This window comes from Misgurnus anguillicaudatus, chromosome 15 (genome assembly GCF_027580225.2).
Source record: "Misgurnus anguillicaudatus chromosome 15, ASM2758022v2, whole genome shotgun sequence".
NCBI classification, from domain to species: domain Eukaryota; kingdom Metazoa; phylum Chordata; class Actinopteri; order Cypriniformes; family Cobitidae; genus Misgurnus; species Misgurnus anguillicaudatus.
In genome coordinates this window covers 25,832,330-25,857,750 of record NC_073351.2, presented here as the reverse complement: position 1 = coordinate 25,857,750, position 25,421 = coordinate 25,832,330, and the positions used below count along the sequence as shown (strand labels likewise).

General features: G+C 36.0%; 1 protein-coding gene and 1 long non-coding RNA gene across 2 annotated transcripts; one reads left to right on the top strand and one right to left on the bottom strand.

The window, feature by feature from the left end:
• Nucleotides 1–15,330: 15,330 nt before the first annotated feature.
• Nucleotides 15,331–23,768, top strand: LOC129419017 (chitin synthase chs-1). The gene is made up of 19 exons (XM_055173997.2): nucleotides 15,331–15,382; nucleotides 16,161–16,296; nucleotides 16,415–16,597; nucleotides 17,308–18,320; nucleotides 18,399–18,488; nucleotides 18,573–18,725; nucleotides 18,815–18,989; nucleotides 19,103–19,204; nucleotides 19,298–19,439; nucleotides 20,339–20,539; nucleotides 20,619–20,903; nucleotides 20,998–21,177; nucleotides 21,340–21,730; nucleotides 21,875–21,906; nucleotides 22,004–22,071; nucleotides 22,165–22,275; nucleotides 22,370–22,587; nucleotides 22,736–22,805; nucleotides 22,891–23,768. Exons 1-19 carry the CDS (start codon nucleotides 15,354–15,356, stop codon nucleotides 22,990–22,992), a joined length of 3,681 nt encoding a protein of 1,226 aa, XP_055029972.2. The 5' UTR covers nucleotides 15,331–15,353; the 3' UTR covers nucleotides 22,993–23,768.
• Nucleotides 17,308–20,163, bottom strand: LOC129419022 (uncharacterized). The gene is made up of 3 exons (XR_012357732.1): nucleotides 19,996–20,163; nucleotides 18,375–18,944; nucleotides 17,308–18,276 (listed from the first exon to the last, which is right to left on the bottom strand). It is a non-coding gene; the product is annotated as an uncharacterized lncRNA (long non-coding RNA).
• Nucleotides 23,769–25,421: the final 1,653 nt, after the last annotated feature.

The following is a 25,421-nucleotide window of genomic DNA, read 5'->3' as shown; positions in this document are numbered from 1 at the left end:
GTTCATTTTTCTGTAGTTTTTTTTACCTTAACAGGTATACTTAACATAATACAATGTTGTACCTTTTGGGGTACATTACTGGATTTATTGTGCACCTTAAAAGGTTTTGCACCCCTAAAATTTAACAGGTACAAAATTGTTCCTTAAAGTACACAATAGGTCCTTAGGATATAATATTGTAACAAAAAACGTAAAATATTTTTATGCTTTCAGCACCTTGTTGAATCAATGCCACGTAGAATTAAGGCAGTTCTGAAGGCGAACGGGGGTCATACACAGTATTAGTAAGATGTTCCTAATAATCCTTTAGGTGAGTGTATAGCAAGAGTAGCCTAAAGTATGCGTCAGTCCTGTGGGCAAAAATGCCTTGTTGATGCTAGAAGTCAGAGGAGAATGGGCCGACTGATTCAAGAGCAACTTTGACTGAAATAACCACTCGTTACAACCGAGGTATGCAGCAAAGCATTTGTGAAGCCACAACACGCACAACCTTGATGCGGATGGGCTACAACAGCATAAGACCCCACCGGCTACCACTCATCTCCACTACAAATAGGAAAAAGGGCATCGTTTAAATGCCACGCCCTACCTGAGCATTGTTTCTGACCCTGTCCATCCCTTTATGACCACCATGTACCCATCTTCTGGCTACTTCCAGCAGGATAATGCACCATGTCACAAACTCAAATAATTTCAAATTGGTTTCTTGAACATGACAATGAGTTCACTTTACTAAAATGGCCCCCACAGTCACCAGATCTCAACCCAATAGAGCATCTTTGGGATGTGGTGGAACGGGAGCTTCGTGCCCTGGATGTGCATCCCACAAATCTCCATCAACTGCAAGATGTTATCCTATCAATCCTATTTCTAAAGAATGCCTTCAGCACCTTGTTGAATCAATGCCACGTAGAATTAAGGCAGTTACAGCGAGGGACTCGACAAGGTTGTCCCCTATCTCCATTACTCTTCGCTTTATTCATAGAACCTCTTGCAGCTGCAATAAGACAAAATGAAAAAATCCATGGAGTATTATCTCACAAAACTAATCATAAAATCTCACTATACGCAGATGACATATTGCTTTTCCTACAAAATCCTCAAATATCACTCCCAGAAACAATTAGACTCATTAATAAATACTCTCTTATATCAGACTACTCTATTAACTGGACAAAATCTACAATGTTACCACTAAATATGAATTCATACGACACTAGTATACAGAATGCACCATTTACAATAAATAACATTACATATTTAGGAATAAAGATATCCCAGAACTTGTCAGACTTATTTCACCTTAATTTTATACCACTATTAAAAACAATAGAAGACGACTTGAACCGATGGATGATGTTACCACTTTCCATTATAGGTCGCATTGCAACCGTTAAAATGTGTATACTACCGAAAGTCCTTTATTTATTTAATATGACACCTGTACAGCCAACAAAGAAATGGTTCACATCACTAGATCAAACAATAAGGAAATTTTACTGGAAAAACAAGAACCCAAAAATAAGTTTACAAAAGCTAAAAAAAATAAAGCACAAGGTGGTTTAGCAGCACCAAATTTTTTACATTACTACTTAGCATCGCATCTACAATATCTTTGCAAATGGATAAGATATGATACCACCCAAAACCCGTGGCTAGAGTTAGAACAAGCAGAATGTAAAGACATTATTATATCTGATCTCCCATCACTCACAAAAAAAATTCAACAACATAACCTATTTACAAATATAATGATTAAAACAACTCTCAACGCTTGGTGGCAAACCAATATGCTGATAAATCATGATCTCACTCCACATATCAACTCACCTATATGGAACAACCCAGACATTACTATCAACCATAGTCCGCTCAACAATACCAAATGGAAGGAGAAAGGCATCACACATTTAACTCACCTGTTTCCGGGTGAGACATTCATCACATTTAACGAACTAATGCAGAAATTTAATCTAGGAAAAGAACACTACTATTACTATCTACAAATCAGAAATTCTATTAAAACTACAACTGGAATCAAAGATATCGCAAACCCCCCCACTATTTTAAAACATATCACTACAATTAGTAATTCAGTAAAGATGCTAACAAAACTATATACTTTAATATCATCTATAGACACAAACACATCAACACCAGTTAAACAGTGGGAGAAAGACATCAATATACAGACAGATGAGAACTTTTGGAAAACAGTTTGCAGAAATAGTTTTAGTTTTAGCACTAATACAAATATTCAATTAATTCAGTATAAAGTAATACATAGAACACACATTACACAACACAAGATGTTTAAAATGGGCCTGGCAACTTCTGACAGATGTACCAACTGCAACTTAAATATACAGGACTCTTACATTCATGCAATTTGGTTATGCCCGCCAGTATTTCAATTCTGGACCGATATCACAAACAAATTAACAGAAATTTTTAAAATTAAAATCCCAATGCTTCCTGAATTATACCTCTTGGGCGATACCACAAAAATGAATGCATCTTTTAGATATTCAACACCCTTACTCCTGTCTCTAGCTGTTGCCAAGAAAACTATATTACTCAACTGGAAAAATAAAAGCCAAATATCAATTACACAATGGCTACACTTGTTAAGGGAACATATCATTCAAGAACAACATACATCAAAAACACAAAACCAGTTGTTAAAATTTAACACAACATTTAGCCCTCTGTTGTTAGCATTATATATTGAACTGGTGAGCTGATGTCCCAAATTAAGTCTCGTGGAATTTAAACACAAACTGCATCTACAATAGAATAATTAAAAATAAGTATCGTATATGTTTGTTTGCCATATATTGTATGTATACAATCTTGAATATGTATAGGTATATATTGTAGCCCAGTACTTTCCATTTATGGGTGTGCGTGCGTGTGTGTGTGTGTATATATACACATACTCTGTATACTGATAACTGACTATGAGGAAATCATACTATCCTATCCTGTTTGTTTATTTTATGTTATATTTTCTCCTCTAACTTGAAACTTTGCATAATGTAACCTTTAACAAATCTATTAATACTATTATTTATATTGATACAGGTGGAGTTAGTAGTGGTTACAGTGTTGATGTTGAAAGTATATATCTATCATAAGTATCTATCATGTAAGTGTATTGTCATCCATAGACCCTATGGGTACTGCTGGGTCACCTATCTGTGGGCCTGAATAATTCGACCGGTTGGCATGAGCACTATCAACAGCATAGTCCCTGCCTTTGACCCCCTGTCCGAATTTCCTTGCTCCAATTGGTCTGTCATAATAACTGTATAATCTGGACTGTGTATGGTGTCTCTTGTTGGGGAGCTGACTAGTGAATACCAGGATTCACAGACCATGATTACATACATACATACTAAAAACCTACGGTCATCCATTGGGATCATAACCAGACTAGGGGAACCTGATCTGGAGATACCGGGTGTGATGGCCCATTTCCCTTTTTTGGGTAAAAAAAAAAAAAAAATATACAAATCAAATTGCACAGGAATCAGGACAAGGCAGACAAGGGGTGTGATGGGATGTGTGCCGGCGGGGATGGGTGGCTGTAGTACCTTGAGGGACAAGATTACTTCAGTTAGTATTATTATATTACTATCTTCATTATTACTTTAAATAACTACTATTTATTTTCATTATAACCACCACTGTTCCCACTACTCCCGCCACTACAGCAACTATTATTATTATACTTACTACTATACAATATTATACACTAAGTTCCTATCGATTTTATGTGTGTATGTATGTATATATATATATATATATATACTACAAAGAAGATCATACACAAATACTCTATATAATAATAATTTATACTATGACCCCTCTCAGAAATTGTATGTTGATGTACTCTAACTGATGTAGCGACAACTTATTTTTCTTCACCAAACAACACAAAAATTGGATGAACAACAATCATTATTCAAACTCATGAAATTATGGACTTAAGTATCCTCTGTACCAATAGTATAAGTATTGTCATGTTCTTTATCTCTGTCAACTTATCACATTTGTCTATATGTGTGTTTGTATCTGTATGTGTATCTGTTACCGCAAAAAAAAAAAAAAAAAAAAAAAGAATTAAGGCAGTTCTGAAGGCGAAAGGGGGTCAAACACAGCATTAGTATGGTGTTCCTAATAATCCTTTAGGTGAGTGTATACCAAGAGTAGCCTAAACGCAAAGACTGTCTATAAATGAGGGTACATACTATAGTACACAAACATGCACTGATGCTGCAAGACATGTTTTTATATGCCCTTGCATGCATACCTATTATTATTGATTCTTATATGATTCTTTAGCAGATATGTTTGTTTTATTTCTTTTTTGAATGGATTTTGCAGATACTTTTATACAAATCAACTTCCAGTGTATTCAAGCTATACATTATAAGGTAAATATTTTTACAAGTTCATGTGTTATGTGTGCTGCTGAAACAATGCTGGGCCAGTTGAACTACTAGAAGACAAAACTGCCTGTTTATCAGTCTATTTCTTAACCACTATACTACACGACCACCTAAGATATTAAATTCATGGTGTAAATCAAATTATTCTGTATAAAACTATCTGATGTATATTTATAAACACTCACCCAAATCACACCCATCCATATAAAGAGAAATTTAGAAGGCTTTATGTATTTCCTATAAAATTAATGGTGGCTATTTTGAGAACTTTGGGACCAAATGTCGTTACTTTAGTCTCGCTGTCGGCAACAAGAAACTATTTTAGCTATATTTACAGATTTTTGCTATTAAAATGGGTTTGATTTAATTTAACACACAAACAATGAGTATGCATGTGACATTTCTTTATCAACGTTATCAAGATGTCGGAGGAAAATTATGAGCAGCATTTTAGAAATGTCTAGTTCCTGCATTTAAAGACTGGCTTCAGCTGTTAACTGCAAAGTCACGCTTAATGCTAAGAAGTAAGATCGTTAAACATGCACTGACCACCAAGCACATCGCACGTGCAAGATCATTTTCGATCAGAGGCAGGTATGGACTCAATAAAAATATGCATTATTGATTACATGGGAGATTTTATTTACAAATGATTAAAGCAAATTTATGCTTGTCATGTTTGAACGTATCTTGGCATCCATCAAGCTATTTTTATCTTTGCGGAAGGTTTGCATTTCTTGTAAAAATGCTAATCACATATGTGACCCTGAAACGCGAAACCAGTCATAGGGGTACATTTTGTGAGATTAAGATTTATACATCATGTGAAATCTGAATAAATAATTGATAATTGAATCAATTGATGTATGGTTTTTTAGGATTGGACAATATTTGGCCAAGATACAACTGTAACCTTAGAATGGATGTGTTAAAAACAACACATCAGTGTTCGTTTAGGGACAACACACTAAATGCATTGTTCCAGAATCCACACATCTCTGTGGAACACATATTGGAACAACACCTTTTGTGTTACCTTTAACACAACTTGTGTTTTATTTTAACACAAAATCAACACAAAATGACACATAATGTGTTAAAAATGATACATAATGTGATAAAAACATAACACAAAAAAATTTAAAAAATTAACAAATCCTTTCTTGTGTCTATTTAAAAATCTGAGGCTGCAAAACTAAATATCGAGAAAATCCCCTTTAAAGTTGTCCAAATGAAGTCCTCAGCAACGCAAATTACTATTTTATGTACATATGAAGAGTTTGGTTCCGAAACACAATAAATCCATTTTCACTAATTTGGGTAAAAACTTGTTTTCTATACCAAGAAAGTGACAAGATGAAAACCACTATTTTCTGTTACAAACTTTCACATAGCATCTTTAGGTTATAAAAACATAAAAAAATCAAATCCATAACTTGATTTTCAAAGATTTATTATAAAAACGAATACTTTTTTTCACATACAAGTTTTTTTTTTCAAAATGCTATAAATCTATTGAATCAATGTATAAATGTGCATTCATCTTTGCCATGTTATATTCATTTAGTTGACTAATTGTATACACTGAATAAAAAATAAACATTAATGGCATTAATCAAAACACTTACTTTGTCATATTAAGAACACTGTCATTGCTGCTTTTATACTTGGGACTTCGTCCCTTAACATTTTTCACAGTGATCAGCTGTAAAATGTTTGGTCCCGCTAGATTTTCGTTGACTTTAAAGCAACACTAAAGAACTCTGGCTCTTTGCTCCCCCTACAGGTTAGAAGCGTAATTGTTCATTACCACTGTCGTAAATACTGCAGCATAGCTGGCTCTGATTGGATTGTAGGTCTGCCGTAAAGCAAGTTTTTGTAGTTTTCACTCGAACTACAGGACCGCTACCCGACGGTTGGAAACTTCTTTAGTGCGGTTTTGGCCGATAGAGGGCTGCAAAGCGAATGTGAAAGTGCCATTCACCCTGTTTTGTGTGGATGAACCACTGAAACTTTTTTGGAAACGTTATTTTAAGGTAAAAAAAAACTCTTTGGTGTTGCTTTAAGTAAAATAATGGAAAGTTTTTCATAAGATCCCCTGGTGTCAATGTGTAAGCATGAGAGAAGCTTGATGCTGTCGGGAGAACAAGCAATAAATTATCGCGTAAATTATTAAATGTTGATGGTTTACGTTTCTTTCCCGTCACAGAAAACCACCACAGATTTATCAATGCCATTAAAGTATTATTTAGTTTTTGTTTGTTTGTTGATCACGAAGTACAAAGTAGATGAGGAAAAGTAGGATTCCGTGTAGGATTTACGTGGAATGGTGCGCTGTGATTTGTTGAGCGGATTTATTACATTCTGCAAAAAAAAGTATGCATTTATCGCGTTTTGGGGAAAAAGGGAGAAAAGATAACAGAATAACATGGCGGATATTGTATTTTGCGTAAAATTAAGAATTTACTTTGAAATACTAACCTGATATAATACTGAATTTGGCAGTAACTCATTTTTTAAAAATATGGCGTTTATCACGTTTTGGAACCAAACTCTTTATATATTTACTTAACTATAAGCCTTGTTTTGGTGTCCTGATCATTTTGTCAGGATTTATGGCTGGGTGCATGTTATTATCAGTTACTTATCATATTCTTATTTTTAAAGAGAAAAACAGAAGGTTTTAATTTCTCGGCAATAACTTCGCTTGCATTATTAGTGTGAAAATTTAACCATGATAAAGTCAATAAACTTTTGATGCATTTTCATCGACAATGGCATCTTCTAACAATGGCTGCTGGTATGTATTTGTGAAACAGCCAACTTCTCTTGATTTCTTGATATCTTGTTTGTTTCCCTTCTCTCTCCCTCCACATATTTTTTGCAAATTAACTCAACAGTTATTTTGTTCTAGCTTTGCTGAAATTTGTTGTATGGAACGGTGTAATAAACTTGTCCTGAATGATCATAACCCTGCCTCTAACCCCTGCATTTGAGTTTAATTTTAAAATATCTGTGTCCAATTTAAGGGTATCCATGTCAGCCTAATATGTCCTTAAAGCTGTCAATCACTTTTGTTTAAAGTATGTCACGCTCAACAAACCTGTTGTATTCCACCACAACAATAGCATTGTGTTTTGATGGCAAAGGTCCAAGCAAATCTACTGCTGAAACTTGCCATGCAAGCACAAATGTTTGGGCTTGAAGTGTTTTTGTAAAAACAACAAGATCAGAAAACGTATAATTCCCAGCTTACTACAGCTGCATATGTCATAAACTTTTCAAAGTGTCCACTTTCGATTGTTTTTCTCACTTTTATCAGTTGGGCATCTTTTACTGAACCTCTTGCATTTTCATCGAGTTAAGGCTCTCGTGGTGCCACTAATGATTACAAATCACACATACTTATCCAATTCACATCAGTGTTTCTCACTCTCCGAGAAGTCACGACAAGATCAGATTTTCCTGAAACATAGACGGCTTTATAGTGGTATGGTTAAAGTAAGGTCAACTCCAAAATTATGCGGGCACACGGCTTAGAGCATATATTGACCCTTATTGCTAATGGTTTGTGACCAGGTCAGATTGTATCCTATAGCTTCTTACAGGTCCATGTCTGAGACGCATTGAAAACTGCTGAACCATCTCAAAGTTTATGAAAAAGACTGCCTTGCATGTACGGTATTTAAATATGGCACAACCTAAAGTTTGCATTTAAGGCTGCAACAGGCACGTCGTAATCTGCGTCATCTCCCTTATCAGCCAGAGAGAATTCATTATCAGCTTCATCATGATGGAAAATCTGTGCCGCAAACAAACAGCCGTAGCAACATTCTTTGATTATGAATCTGTTTCCAGCTAAGTTTAAACAATGTTAGTGACCTTGTGCATCTTGAAACCAAGTGCTGGAGGATCCTTAAAGCACCCAGAGAAATACCTGACTTTATCATAGCGTGCAATCTGAACTCACACGCAGCAGGCTACATCCTTGTTGGTAATGGTGTGCTTCGGTTTTTATACGTAACCAGATATCTCTAATCTATTCTGCTGAATTAGGTAACATGCTTTATAATAAGCCACCTCTTTAATTTATAAGAACATTTTCACATGAGAACATTTCTTTCCCACCTAACATCTAGTCCCATTACGGATACTATGCACTGTACTGTATGGAAGTTTGTGAACTTTTCATATTCTGTTTTGGTGAAAAATTTAAACTTTTGAGGAAGGTTCTAGATATTTTGAGAGGCAACACCCTAGCAAGCAATATTTGGTTTATAGTTAACTTGTGAAATGACAGCTGTTGCTTGCTGGGATGGGCTGGGACGGTCTGTATAAAGTTTGCCGAAGCATAAAGCGTATTAGTTGTAATACTCTTTCCTGATGATGATGAATTATTTAAAGGAATAGTCTACTCATTTTCAATATTAAACTATGTTATTAACTAAGAAGAGTTGATACATCCCTCTGTCATCTGTGTGCGTGCACGTAAGCGCTGGAGCGCGCTGCGACACTTCGATAGCATTTAGCTTAGCCCCATTCATTCACTGGTATCAAACAGAGATAAAGTTAGAAGTGACCAAACACATCAATGTTTTTCCTTTTTAAGACAAGTAGTTATACGAGCAAGTTTGGTGGTACAAAATAAAACGTAGCGCTTTTCTAAGCGGATTTAAAAGAGGAACTATATTGTATGGCGTAATAGCACTTTTGGGAGTACTTCGACTCGCCTGAAAAGTCCGCTCCCCTTCTCACTCTCATAATGGGAGAGGGAGGGTGTTACTGCGCCGAGTCAAAGTACTCCCAAAAGTGCTATTACGCCATAAAATATAGTTCCTCTTTTAAATCCGCTTAGAAAAGCGCTACGTTTTATTTTGTACCACCAAACTTGCTTGTATAACTCCTCGTCTTAAATAGGAAAAACGTTGATGTGTCTGGTCACCTTCAACTCCATCTCTAAATGGTACCACCGAACGAATGGGGCCAAGCCAAACGCCATCGCAGCGTCACAGCGCGCTCCAGCGCCCACGTGCATGCACACAGATGACAGAGGGATGTATCAACTCTTCCCAGCCAAGGTAATAACATAGTTTAATATTGAAAATGAGTAGACAATTCCTTTAAGCTCCATACACTCTTAAAAATGATGGTGCTTAAAAGCTTCTTCACAGTCATGCCTTAGATGAACCATTTTTGGTTCCTTAAAGAACCATTTAGTCAAAGGTTCTCAAAAGAGCAATTGCTATATCTTTGTATAGTCTCAAAAACCTTTTATTCACTATAAAGAATCTTCTGTGGAACAGAAAGGTTCTTCATATTGTGAAGATTATATCTGGAACCATACTGCCAAAAACAGTTCTTATATGGCAATGCGAAGCACCTTTATTTTTAACAGTGTAGTTGAGTGTTGTCACTTTGTCTATTTCTTCAATAGGAAATAGGGAAAGTCTGAATACTCACAACAGAGTTTGGATATTCAGATTTTAGACAAACATTTATAAAAATGTAAACTGGTGTTATCATATATATATATATATATATATATAGTGAGGAAAATAAGTATTTGAACACCCTGCTATTTTGCAAGTTGTCACAACTAGGAAATCATGAAAGGGTCTGAAATTGTCATCGTAGGTGCATGTCCACTGTGAGAGACAATAATAAAAAAAAATCCAGAAATCACAATGTATGATTTTTTAACTATTTTATGATACAGCTGCAAATAAGTATTTGAACACCTGAGAAAATCAAGGTTAATATTTGGTGCAGTAGCCTTTGTTTACAGAGGTCAAACGTTTCCTGTAGTTTTTCACCAGGTTTGCACACACTGCAGGAGGGACTCCTCCACACAGATTTTCTCTAGATCAGTCAGGTTTCTGGTTTCTGATTCTCTATTAGGTTTAGGTCTGGAGACTGGCTAGCCACGCCAAAACCTTGATATGCTTCTTACAGAGCCACTCCTTGGTTATCCTGGCTGTGTGCTTCGGGTCATTGTCATGTTGGAAGACCCAGCCTCGACCCTTCTTCAATGCTCTAACTGAGGGAAGGAGGTTGTTCCGCAAAATCTCGCAATACATGGCCCTGGTCATCCTATCCTTAATACAGTGCAGTCGCCCTGTCCCATGTGCAGAAAAACACCCCCAAGCATGATGCTACCACCCCCATGCTTCACAGTAGGGATGGTGTTCTTGGGATGGTACTCATTATTCTTCTTCCTCCAAACACGTTTAGTGAGAATTATGACCAAAGAGTTCTGTTTTGGTCTCATCTGACCACATGACTTTCTCCCATGACTCCTCTGGATCATCCAAATGGACATTGGCAAACTAAAGGCCTGGACATGTGCTGGTTTAAGCAGGGGAACCTTCCGTGCCATGCATGATTTTAAACCATGACGTCTTAGTGTATTACCAACAGTAACCTTGGAATTGGTGGTCCCAGCTCTTTTTAGGTCATTGACCAGCTCCTCCCGTGTAGTTCTGGGCTGATTTATCACCTTTCTTAGGATCACTGAGACTCTACGAGGTGAGATCTTGCATGGAGCCCCAGTCCGAGGGAGATTGACAGTCATGTTTAGCTTCTTCCATTTTCTAATGATTGCTCCAACAGTGGACCTTTTCACAAAGCTGTTTGGCAATTTCCCAATACCCCTTTCCAGCCTTGTGGATGTGTACAATTTTGTCTCTAGTGTCTTTGGACAGCTCTTTGATCTTGGCCATGTTAGTAGTTGGATTCTTACTGATTGTATGGGGTGGACAGGTGTCTTTATGCAGCTAATGACCTCAAACAGGTGCATCTAATTTAGGATAATAAATGGAGTGGAGGTGGACATTTTAAAATGCAGACTAACAAGTCTTTGAGGGTCAGAATTGTAGCTGATAGACAGGTGTTCATATACTTATTTGCAGCTGTATCATGCAAATAAATAGTTAAAAAAGCATACATTGTGATTTCTGGATTTTTTTAGATTATGTCTTTCACAGTGGACATGCACCTACGATGACAATTTCAGACCCTCCATGATTTCGAAGTGGGAGAACTTGCAAAATTGCAGGGTGTTCAAATACTTATTTTTCTCACTGTATATAGTATGTCACACAAAATTGAGTACACCCATAACATTTCAGCAAATATTTTAGTATATATTCTCAAGGGACAATACTATAAAAAATTTATTTGTATATATTTTAGAGTAGTCAATGCACTGTTTGTGTACTTTTATATGTATAGATTTGCTGTTCTCTGAAAATAACTTAACATGAAGCAATTAATGTCAAAATAGGTGGCCACAAAAGTGAGTACACCCTAAATGACAATAGATGTATATTGTTTATCCATGCTACATGTCCTATTCATGTTCATGAATATCTTGTATTAAAGCACTGAAAATTTGGTGCTTTGAGTGCAATTCTCTCATAGTGAGCACTGGATGTTGAACATGGCACCTCACTTTCTGAGGATTTGAGAATTGGAATTATTGCTCTCCACAAATATGGCCTATATCTAATAGAAAATCAGTAACATCCTAAAACTGAGTTATAGTACAGTGGCCATGGTTATACAGAGGTTTTCCAAGACTGTTTACACTCAGAACAGGACACGCAAGGGTCATTCAAAGAAGTTGCAAAAGCTGGCTTTAAAAACAGACCCATGAGTGCTGCCAACATTGCAGAAGAAGAAGGTTAGATTGTCAGCACTCAGATCATACGCAGGACAGGCGGCTCAGTGTGTTAACAGTGTATTAACAGCTGTAATTCACATAAACATGTATAGACATAACATTATTACCTTGAGTGTTGAGGTCATTCTTACAGGAAATACTCTGTAATACATTTTTCTAGTAGGTCATCAGTGAAAAATTCCTATCACTTTCCTTAGAAACAGTTTATCTAAGACCTATATTTTGTGTCCCCGCCCTCACTCTTGTGTTTCTACAAGTGAGATAACAAAGTAGTTTCAGTTATGTGGCATGTCTGATTTTCTCAAACATGTCACGCTCATGATTATCTCTCTCATCACATGTGAGCCTTATGTATAAACAGTACAATTTTACATGAATCCGGATTTATAGAAACAAAGTATTACACATAGGATCACAGCACAGGCCTGTATTATAGTCTGTTTTTACATGTACGTGAATGTGATACCTGGCACGCAGGAAATTTCAGAGTGCCTGGGCTTTAATGAAGCACATATTAATGGTATCAAAAAGTCTTGACAGTGTCGTCCCAGCCTGATCTCACGAGAATTCATACATATTTTACGAGTAAGCAAATTAGTATGAATTCATATGAAGTTAATCATGCAAAAAGGTATGTTTCTCATTAAAAAAAACACCACCACCAAACCCAAACGTCACAGGGGTCAAAGCAAATCATACGAAAACTTACAAATGTGGTCGCATGAATTAATACGAATTTGCCAACTTGTAAATCAACATGATCTCACGGAAAGTCATGTTATAGTCACTCAAAATTGTATTAATTTATTTGTGTCTGTGGCACGAAATTCTGCTTTTTTTTCATGCCTTGAGCATGAATGTCTTTTCAAATTTCTTGTGTTCGTGGCATGACTTTCTTTTTTGTTTTATTTTATACATTGTTTTCTTTTTCCCTTCTAAATCATTGTCGCTTGGGGTTAGATTTGGGGTTGGAATGTACTTTTATGTATTGGTTTCTACATGTTTTTCTTCCGTTTTTAAAACTATTCTCGCCTGGACTTGGGGTTAGAGTTGGGGTTTGGGTTAGGATGTCTAAAAATGTACCAGAAAGTGATTCTAACCCCAAACCCAAGCGACAATGCTAAAAAAATAGGGGGGAAAACGATGAGAAAACAATACATAAAATGAAACGAAAAAGAAAGTCGTGCAACGGACACGAAAAATTATTTATAGAGTGTAATGATAAAACCTTCGTGCTCAAGGCATGAAAAAGCAGAATTTCGTGCCATGGACACAAATAAATGAATCAATTTTTGCGTGAATGTAACACAACTTTCCGTGAGATCAGTCTATGTAAAATATGTGCGAATTCTCGTGAGATAGCATTGGTTGCCCTAAGAGTAAATCAGCTTCTTTTTGGTCCACCAATCAAGTGGCTTGTCATGAATGAGTACAAAAATGAACAAATAAATAAATGTAATAAAAAGTAAACTATTACCCCACCATCTGCTACTATCGTGTATTGGCAATCTCACAGGCTGACAATCAAACAATCTCACAATGGGGCATCGCCCAACACTAGTTTAAATCATTATTTGGGTAATTTTAACCCAGCAATGTGTTCTGTCCAATAGTGACCCAGCCCTTGGTTAAAAACAATCCAGCATATTTTAGAGTGTGTGGAAAATGAATGTATACATAGCTACAGTTTCTTAAATTCCTGCCTGGCTACCAAATTCGCACGGCGGTAATCCATGCTCAATAGTCCCTTTCACACATACAGTCTTTACTGGTAATTTACTGGTAAATTGCAGTTAACAGATCATGTGTGAACAGAACCTTTCCGGTAAATCAGTGCTCCCAATTTACCAGTAAGACAGGTTGTAAGATTACCAGTAATTTACCGGTAAGCGCTGTGTGTGAACGAAAATTATAGGATTACCGGCATTTAGAACGGACGACGTCAGACCGTGCTGACAGCTTCGGGCCAATCATAGCGTTTTAATACAGATGACGCGTTTACCCCCGCACTGTTTACTGACGTTTCCACTTCCACACACATGCTGCTTGAAAGTTGAGCACACCTGAAGTTTACGTCCACATTTCTTCACCAAAGTTGTTTAAAACAGCTTACCGCCGAATTGCCGACGTCCTTAGCACGCCCTCTGTGAAGCCTAAAGTGCAAACAGTACTGTTGTTAAAAACGCATTTTCGGTTTGATCTCGTCTCATTCAATGTTGTTTGGTCATGAGCAACTTCGCGACTGTTTACCACAGACGTGAAAACAACAAAATACGGACCGTGGATATGAACGACGTGGATTGTTTACAAATACAACACTGACCTCCCGCGTGCTACAGGTACTTCCGCTTTCTCAACGAATTTACCGGTATTTTGATACTGATGTGTGAATGATGTCTTACTGGTAAAATAACGGAACGCCACTGCGTGTGTGAACAGCACATTTTTGTATTTACTGGTAAATTCATTCTGGTAAATTCATGGTAATTTACCACAATTACTGTGTGAAAGAGGCTAATGTCTCCCCTCGTCTTTCAGAAACTAAAACATTTTTATTTACAACAAAGTATTTGTTCCAGAGGTCAGTTTAGCCGTGAGCCGGACCGAAAAACAAGCACAGACCGGAAGTTAACTTCGGGCCAGGCACGTGACCACAGCAAAACACATGTGTCAAATAAAACTGTCTATATCCACATATCTCCCATAGGCAGATATATCCCTCCTGGTATAGATAAAATGCATAAATAATCGTGCATGGAGTCCATTTATGCAGTCATGGCTTGTTATTATTGTTGTATTATGTTGTACCACACTGGTACTATAAGAGCTTGTCAAACCTGTTTAATAGAAAAGTCTGGCCACATACTTTTGGCCATGTGGTGTAATGTTTGACTTGACAAGGAATTAATAGAAACCCTTGGACGCTGATTTTTGAAGGGGTTTCTTCTTACATTTCCTTCTTCCTTGTATTCATCCAATAGATTGTCTTAAAGAGGTAAAGAATGCCTTTGGTCATTTAAAACACATGAAAACAAAATCTCGTATCCAGGAAAAGCAAAAAAGGATAAACAAAATGAATTGCATTATGCAAAACATCTAATATAGACATGATGTTGTCCCATGAGGGATTTGCAAGTAAGCCCGTCCCTTCTGATTTAAAAGCTCTGATCTACCCAACTGATGAATAATCAAATGTTTTCGCTGCTTCACAGAGCACTATGGAAAACGAAGATAGGAGTGAATTCAGGTACTGAATACTGAATTCTTAAAAATTTTATAGTGAATTAATATTTATTTATATCTGCAATTTATTAAAAAATTAATTATTTCTAAAAATTTAATATTTGAAACATTACATTTTGCAAGTAGACACTTTTTAAATTAATTAATAAATTAAATGTTAAACATATTTCATTCATTTATTTATGTATTTTAGGTATTGCCTAGTAAAATAATAAATGCAGATTGTATTTTAAAAGTTTTTAAGTGTTAAAGTTCTTTGTCATGCTGTTGTTGTAATTTAATTATGATTGAAATACGTTTTCTTAAAATTAACTTAACATGTAATCTCTGCGGTTAACTTAATTCAATCATGTGGAACCAGTTGAATTACGTATTTTCAACTTTTTTTTCAAGAACCTTTTATATCCACATAACCTTTTTGTTGCACAAATGTTTTTTTTAGTGAAAAGGTTTCTACAACAATAATAATTATTTTAAGAATTTATATTTTCTCCTTTTTGACACCTTTATTTTAAAAAAAGTGTATACATTGGAATACATTAAACAATTGAAAAAAACAATTTACATTATATTTTAGTTTTATCTGTATATATTTTGCACAGTCTAGAGCTGACCAGATTCTATTTAACTGAGTTTGACAATAATTTTTTAAAAATAATACACTTTCCCATTAAATGTTTTCATATAGTCTTTCTTAAAAGATAACCATTAGATCTTTAGTAGTTATCAGCTTCACATTGCTCGATCAATTAAACTATTAAACACTTATTTTTCCAAAACAGGGAGTCGTGGGACGCCTGCAGAGAGGTGCCAATCATTCAAAATGAAAACAAGCCCAAGAAACGAGTGCAGTTTTTGAAATTGCTGTCGTGTGCTGTCGTCGGGTTGCTTGTCTTCATTTCAGCTTTGCTGAGTAAAGTGAGTTGCTTTGTTAATCATTGTCTTATCTTTTTCTGGATGAACAGATTACATTTAACTAGACTATCAAACATTACAAAACAGCACTATAACTGTTTTTCTGTTTTTCTCTTAACAGACAACATTTCTAATTCTGATAACATCTGGTCACAACGAGACTACGAGCATAAAAGAGAAACCGAAGGCTCTGCTTGGCATTGGTTTAGTTCTTATTGGGGCGGATGTTCTCCTCTTGATTAAAAGCATGTGGAAGTTCATTTTCAAAAGTGCAGTTATGCCCTCCGCAAAAACTGCTTTTTGTGTAAGCAAACTTTAAAATGCTTTTAAAATAATTGTATTTTTATTATTATCATTTTAAGATAGAATGATTATCATATTAAGATCGATTATTATTATCATAAGAACAGGTGGCAATACTCATAAAACATGTACATATTTACAGTAGTAGCGTTGTTGATGTACAGTGTTTAGCAAGTTTATTAAACCAAAGACCATCCAGTTTTGTGGAGTGCTTTAAAGGGATAGTTCACCCAAAAACTACTGTCATCATTACTTACCTTCTTTTGATACATACCTGTATTCATTTTTTGTTCTGCTGAACACAAAGGAACATATTTTGAGCAATGTTTGTAACCATATTATTTTTTGGGCAACATTGGCTTCCATAGTAGTATTTTATTCCTACCATGGAAATCAGTGGTGCTTCTGTTTCTTGCTTTATTACAAATATCTTCCCTTGTGTTCAGCAGAACAAAAAAAGGTGAGTAAATAATGACAGAATTTTCATTTTTGGGTGAACTATCCCTTTAACGCTCACACTTTCGTTTGTGGGGAGTTCATGACGTTTATGTCATTTTTAACAGGAGTGAGAAATGTCAAAGTGAATTCGCCTTTTTACACCCAAATTTCCTTCAGAGTCAGAAATGAAATTAGCATCTATAGCAATAAAGCATAGAAGTCACAATATTACAAAAAAAAACTTTTTCCAACCTGAACTTTCTCCTACTGTAGGTGCTTGGTGTCGAGTTCCTGGTAGGATTTGGAGCTGCAATCCTAGCAGTCATTGCCATGCCACACTTTGACATTGTCACTAATGTGATGATACTTAATAGTGTGAGCATCCTGTCCGCAGTCTTCCAAGTGTTTGCTCAGTGCTCTGCTGGTGACATGAAGCGCTTTATAATAATACCTGTGTGCTCCATTCTTCTCATCATCCTGGGTTACGTCCTTTTTGCAGTCAGCTATCTGGTGTCAGAAGAAAGCACTACTATTTTAAAAATATCAGTCGGGCTTGCCATCTTAGGAACCATCTTAGTTTCTCTGAACTGGTGGGAGAACTACAGTACACTGTTTAAAGTCAAGTTTTTAAAGGACATTTGTGAAGACATAGTTAAGTCTCAAAATGTGGTCTGCATCCTCTCCAGTTTGATGAGAATTGGGGTTACTGCAGGTGTGCTTGGAGCTTATGTTCCTATAACAAAGCAGAAATGGGAATCAGTAACTTTACCTGGCCATACAGTTTTGATTGCATTGGTGGGAATCCAGATTGCGTCCTCCGCCTTGTGTCGCTGGTTTGTGGTTGTGGCTTGTAAAATGCATGCCATGCGGCGCAGCTTCATCCTGCCCATGTACCTGGCGTCAGCTACAGTTTTGGTGGTGGCATTGATTCCAGCTGCAGTTATGCCCTTTGGATCGAAGGAAAATACAACCTATTGTCAGAGAATTCAAAAGACGCCTGATGCCAAATTTATGGAACTGATGATATTGGATGTGAAAAGAACTCTTTGTGCCAGAAACATTGTGAGAAACCAAACAACTCAAGGACTGGCATGCATGGGCAGCTCTGCTCTCTGCTGGTGGTTGGGACTCATTCTCAGTACAATTTATGCCTGGTACCTGAAGATCAACCGAATAGAAAGGACAAAAGATTTGTTTGTGCGCCGCATGTATGAGGGAGCATTTCTGGAACAGTCCATGTTGCTGAACACACGTTTTGAGATCAAAAAAAGACACAAGGATAAACGGTAAGTTTTCTTTCTGAAGGAAAAACTTTGATCTTATGAGTTGAAATGGCTCACTTTTTGAATACGTATTGTCCTCAGAGTAAAAGAAACCATCAGAGTGTTTCCGTGTGCAACAATGTGGCATGAGACCTATGATGAAATGATGAAGATTATCATCTCTATGTTCAGGTAAACATACAGTAATCTCCACTTTCAGTACTCGGCTTTTATCAAGTGAATTTTAATAGCAGTACTGTTTGATTTTCTTACCAGGCTCGATAAATACAGACCAAAGTCCGGCACAAATACTAGTGAAGAGTTTGAATTCCATATTTATTTTGATGACGCCTTCAAGAAAGTCGGAAATCAGCGACATGCTAATGAATATGCTGAAATTCTTGTGGAAGTCATTAAAGAAGTTTACACGTAAGGATTATCCTTAATCTAATCCATCTGTGTGTACTGCAAAGTGATGGGCAAACACTGATCCAAAAATCTTTGTTTGCGTTCATTAGCATTTTCAGCGTAGAGAATCCAAGTATTTTCGAGAAGATCCCGAAGCTTCCCCGTCAGAGGATCATAAGCACTCCGTATGGAGGTCGTCTGGAATACACCCTCCCTAAAGGCAACCTGATGATGGTTCATCTGAAAGACAAGACGAAGATCCGTCACAAGAAGAGATGGTCTCAGGTAAAATTACTTTAAGATTTGTGTTCTAGAAATATACAGTGGTCATATATGGAATTAGATATCACATTTATTTTGCACCAACTTTATTATTCATGTATCATTTGTGTTTGCAGATAATGTACTTGTATTACATTCTTGGCTGGAGACTTAACAGAAAGTACTTCAAGAGGTTCGAGGAAGGTGCAGAATCTGAGATTCTTAAAGAAAAACTGAAGGTTAGAGGCTTAACTACAGACCTCATTGTTATACCCCTCATTGTGAAAATCATTATTTGTCAGGCACTAAAAGCGTGTTTCAATACTCTTTAGAGAGAGAAGGAAAACACATACATCTTGGCTCTGGATGGTGATACTGATTTCCAGCCATCTGCAGTCATGCTTTTAGTTGACAGACTGAAACTTTACCCAGATGTTGGAGCTGCCTGTGGTAGAATTCACCCGACAGGTTCAGGTACTCTCTAAACATTTTAAGTATACTTGTATGAACAGCTAGTTAGCAGTAATTTTACTCTCTTCTTTGTAGTTTATGAAAGAATATGTATGCTCTGGAACAGGGGATTCATACCCGTCAAAACTCGCGTTTTCCCCTGAGAGTCTTTTATATTTCCCGCCTCCTGTTTTGTTATTTCTCCCGGGAAACTCCCGTTATATGAATAATCACATCAATATATTATTCCAACGTTGTCCAGTTAAAATCCAGTCTCGTATAAAAACGCATCCTAATCCTACTCACACAATTAAATACACATCTTTTGAACCCTTTTTTACCTCAACCTGGCGAAACTCGCTCGCGCTGTTGAAATGCGCGAAGTTGAAGGGGGGAAGTTGAATCAGGTGGTTCTACTACGAAAGAAGCAACTGAACGGAGGAATTTAATTATATATCGCGAAGCTGCATCGACAATACCATGCTTTTTGCAAAGTATGTTGCCCTGATTTTAGTATCAGAAACGCTGGGAAAACGACACACAGTAGGCTACTATAATTTTGTTTACATTGTGTACTTACAGTATCCCAAATGTTTCCAAAAATCTTTGAATTCAGAAAAAATTGTAATATAAAACGTTGTAGTTAGTATTTCTGTCAGCAGAGTTATGTTTGCGTTATCCTCGGTGTCCGCTTTCACTGCTGTAGAAATCACCACCACGTTTATCAAGCGGTGCTGCGCAGACCGATCGGTGTATGACATCAAAATATCACGAGAGCGACTCTGATATTTTGACGTCATACGCTGATCAATTTGCGAAGCGGCGCATTGCAAGATGTACATATTGTGCTTTTAATTCACGTGTATGCATAAATTGTATAAGTGAAACAATTAATTTAAGCCGTAATTTTACTGTGCTTGAAGGGCCCATGGTGTGGTATCAGAAGTTTGAATACGCTGTAGGCCACTGGCTGCAAAAGTCTGCAGAGCACGTGCTCGGCTGCGTCCTGTGCAGTCCTGGATGTTTCAGTCTTTTCAGAGGGGCGGCACTCATGGACGACAACGTCATGAAAAAATACACAACCAAAGCCTCTGAGGCCAGCCACCACGTTCAATATGATCAAGGTAACTTTTATTTTTGATAAGCACTGTACCCATCAGGTCACTGTGAACTACTACTGAACTTACTGTGGTGTGATGTCAGGTGAGGACCGCTGGTTGTGCACTCTGCTGCTCCAGCAGGGATGGAGGGTGGAGTACTGCGCAGCATCTGATGCCTACACAAACGCTCCACAGGATTTTAAAGAATTTTACAACCAGCGCAGACGCTGGGGACCCTCAACCATGGCCAACACCATTGACCTTTTGGGCTCAGGAAGACTGACATCACAAAGAAACAGCTCGATCTCAAAACCTTACATCTTGTACCAAGTTATGAGCATGGCAGCTTCCGTTTTGGGCCCTGCCACTATCTGTCTGATGATAGCAGGTGAAGTTCAGAGTTATTTATTTCTTAAAAGATTCTGAATTTTTCATTTGTGTTTATGTAACCTCTCTCTTAATGTGATTTGTTTATCACCCAGGATGCTTTGTGTTTATCTTTGAAATGGATCAAAATGGAGCCCTTGCTTTGGCCGTAGTGCCCCCTGCTATCTACCTGTTACTGTGTTTTAAACTCAAATCTGACACTCAGATTATAATCGCAGCAATCATGAGCGTAATTTACGCATTTGTTATGGCAGGAGCAGCTCTCTCAATCATAGGTAACAGCTGTTGTTTAAAATATACTGTATATATATATCTTTGTTTGTTTTTAAAACCTGAACATTTCTGTGTACAGTTTTTGATATATTTCGGGTACAGGGCATAACAAAGGTCTTTTTCAAAATAGTTTAATATATTTTCTCTTCTTATCTCAATCATAGGTGATATAATAGTGCAAGACACCTTCCTGACCCCTAGTGGCCTGTTTCTTATTAGCATGGTGCTGATGTATCTCATCACGGCTATTCTACACCCTCAGGAGTTCTCACTGGTCATCTATGGATTTGTATATTTCCTCAGCATTCCTAGTGGTTATCTACTCTTAATCATTTACTCCATAGTCAACATGAACAATGTCTCGTGGGGTACTCGTGAAACCGGTGGCAAGGCTAAAACTGCAGCAGTCGGTGCTTTTAGGAAGGTCATGCAGGCTTTAGGTTCTAAATGTCCATGGTTGGGATTCTCTGAAGATACACCCGAGGAGACACTAGTGGTAGAAAACAAAGCAGTGACTGAAATCCCACACGCTGAAGCTCCCATTGAAAAAGAAAGGTATAAACATGTCTATCATACAATTACATAGACATTGTTTAATGGCGCATTAAACTTTCTATACTTCATGCATATAGGCGTACCATAGTGTTACCATTATTTTTACTAGTACTAATAATAATTATAATGTATTTTACACTGCAGGCCAATAGAGGACTCCATTAGTTTTGATCAAAGTAAGTACACAGTATGCTTTTCACACTCATTGAAATATTTCAACTGCTATTGATGTCTACACTAATGAACTGTCCTGTGTTTAAATTCTTTATACAGAAGATTCACTATGGATTAGTCATTTGCAAAAGAAATATGATGATTTGGATGAGGCAACACTCCCTGTGGTAAGATTAAGCCTTTATTAGATCCGTGGCCTACAGTAGCAGTTAGTACATAATCTTTAAATACATTGACATGCCTTTTCTTACATGTTGCAGGATGAATGTCAATTTTGGAAAAAACTGCAGAAAAAGTATCTAGAGCCCCTTAAAGAGAGCAAAGAAGAGCAAGACAAAATCGCTGATGAGCTGAGAGAACTGAGAAATAAGGTGACTTAATGCAAAAATCAGAATGGATTCATCCATGAACTTGAAAAAATTATAAAAAAGTATCATTAATTTAATTTCTTATTTTTCCATACAGGTGACATTTGTTTTTTTCTTCTGCAATGCACTTTGGTTAGTGGCAACATTCTTTCTTCAAGCTATTGGTGACACAGTCTCCATAAAGATCCCGAAAGTCTATCCCAATGGGACTTATTCCAAGACTGAAACATTTTCTCTTGATCCAATTGGACTGATGTTTCTACTTAGCTTTGCAATATTGCTGCTAATGCAATTTTTGGCAATGGTTTACCACAGGTATGTGAATGTACACACAAATTACAGTCAAGATTTTTATTGGCAATTAAAGTTTTATTTTGATTGTTTCACATACTTTTAAATATAATACATGCGCTATGCAATGAACAAAATTAAATGAATGATTTATTTTGTTTCCTTATTGCAGAATCTATACATTAATCCATTTTGTGGCGTATGCTGATACAGAACTCAAAAAGTATAAAAAACGAACTCGGGTGAGTAAGCGCTTCAAACACAAAATTGGGTAAAAATGAAACAACAGTTGCAGCTTTCTAACTGATTCTGCCTAAATTTCAACAGATTGCACAGATTCAAGAAAACCAGCAAAAGGAGAATGAGCCAGAAACAAGCTTCTGTATTCAAAACCCATCTACACACAGAGGATCTATAACTATGGTATAAGATCTTGGGATCGAACCCTCAATTAGGATTGATTGTACTGTAGCTACCAATATAATTGGAACAGAATGATTGTAATGTTTATTTATTAGATGCATTTATTTATAAGATTCATTCAATTGTTTGTTAATTAAACAAATTTGCCTGTTACTTTGTACAGCTATTTCTGCAATTGTATCATGTTCGTTTTTGTCTCTGTCCATTGAAACTGTCTTTCTCTTTAGAAAGTAAACCTCAAATGTATGTACAGGTGTACATGTGCCCTTATAGCTATTTCTGAAATTGTATCCTTACTTTAAAGTATGCGTTTTTGTCTTTTGTCCTTTAAAACGGTCTTTCTCTTAAGGAAGTAAACATCAAATGTATGTACCAGTGTACATGTGCCCATATAGCTATTTGTAATTGTATCCTTACTGTGAATTGTGTGTTTGTCTTTTGAAATTGCCTTTCTCTTAAGGAAGTAACCTTGAGGGGTGGTTTCCCAGACAGGGATTAAAGTACTCCTAGACTAAAAAAATGTTAGAGCTGTCCAAACTAAATACAACTTGCACTGCCATCTTAAAATATACCAGTGCCCTTTGGTTTTGCCTCAAAATGTAAACAAATTATGTTTTTAGTAAGGCATGTTTGTTAAAACTAGTTATATTTCCTAATTAAACTAAGGCCTTGTCCTTAGTTTCCTTGTCTGGGAAACCACTCCTATGTAGGTACAGGTGTACATGTAAAGGTGCCCCTCTTGAAATCTGTAAAAAATGTAAATAAAAGTTTATGCCATTGTGCATATTCATATCTATGGTTTGAGATTTGTGGTTAAGTAGAGGCGGGGACTAATTTGCATATTCATAGATCCAGGTATACTAAATAAGGCAAGGGTGTAGACTAGAGTAACATTCAAGCATGAAGAAATTATTGTCACGGGACAATAAACACATTATGATGCCTTATGATTTAAAGGGACAGTTCACCCAAAAATGAAAATAGTTTCATCATTTACTCACCCTTATGTTGTTTTAAACCTGTATAAGTTATTTTGTTGAACACAAAGACATTTTGATAAATGATGGTAAGCACACAGTTGACCCTATTGACTTAAAGAAATACTATGGAAGTGAATATGTACTGGCAGCAGAATCTTTTCATAATTTATCAAAATATCTTTTAAATAAAAAAAAAATCAGAATTAAAGTGCTTTTCTCAACCTATCTGAAACCACATTCCTCAGTTTATCATGAAATTTAAGGAGTCAGCAACATAATCGTGAGAACGTGTCAAACAGTTTAAGTTTAAGGTCATTAAACAAAAAGCAATTTTAACACTAAAATCACACTGAGTGACATACTGCATGACAAGCAATTTTGTCTTCTATTTGTCTAGTTTTGCGAGATATTTTAAGTAACCTTTCATGGCATTTTGTGAAAGAAACTGTTTGATGTATGTTGCATGATGAGGTACTGTCCAGCTTCAATTACGCACAACAAAACCTTAAAGATTGCCATTTAATTATTAGCCCCAAGTAGATTGAGTCACATGCATACCAGTTCCTCCACCTATGTTATTAAAGGTAATTTATATATAGACCAAAGTTTTGTTTTTGTTTTCTTGACATAACAAATGAAAACTATTATTCTTCAACCTTACAAACTATTAGTATTAGTAGTAAACATTACAACATGTACTTAAATATAATTAAATACCTTTGTTTTCCTTTATATTGAGACTATGCAGCTAGGCTGCATAGTTTTCTACTTTTTAGTAGAAACTAGACAATAGAAAAATATAAAGTATTCATATATTATTGTAAATATTATATTAAACACAATATTATGTATAATTAATTACATGGTAGTGAGTGTTGAATTGAAGTTTTCCTTTCACATTTCAGCTGTTACTTATTTTTAAAGCCAATCAAATTCTGAATACTTAACCTATTATATTTAACCTTTCATTTAAAACAGCCACCAGCTGTAGTCATTTATTTTTATAAAAATGTCTCATAAGTTATCACAACACATGTATTTACTAAAAAAGTTAAAATCTTTCAAAAATAAAAATACACTAATCTTTAAAAAAAAAATTTGGACCGGTTTTAAACAGTTATTACATTTTATGTAAAAAAAACCAAAGCTGAGTAAAAAATGTTAATCATGACATCATATAATTAACTATAATATAAGTAGGCAAGTGATCCCGCCCATTCTTATTTAAAAGCTCTGATAATCCAAAGTTTTTGCTGTTTCACAGAACACTACTATGGAAAACGAAGAGAAGAATGAATTCAGGTACTGAATTCTTTAAAGATTTATATTTGAATATTATCTTTAATTTATAAAAAAAAAGTAAGATTCATAATTTATTCAATTTATTATTTCTAACAATTGAATAACATTTAAAACATTAAGTCTCAAAAGTAGACACACATGATGCAACTAAAA

What these genes read in the sequence shown, in the direction of transcription:
- LOC129419017 (XM_055173997.2), top strand. Translation starts at nt 15,354, where the DNA reads ATGGAAAACGAAGATAGGAGTGAATTCAG. An exon ending in TTTCAGCTTTGCTGAGTAAA is followed by an intron (nt 16,297 to 16,414) that starts GTGAGTTGCTTT and finishes TTCTCTTAACAG; the next exon opens with ACAACATTTCTAATTCTGAT. An exon ending in ACAAGAAGAGATGGTCTCAG is followed by an intron (nt 18,990 to 19,102) that starts GTAAAATTACTT and finishes TTGTGTTTGCAG; the next exon opens with ATAATGTACTTGTATTACAT.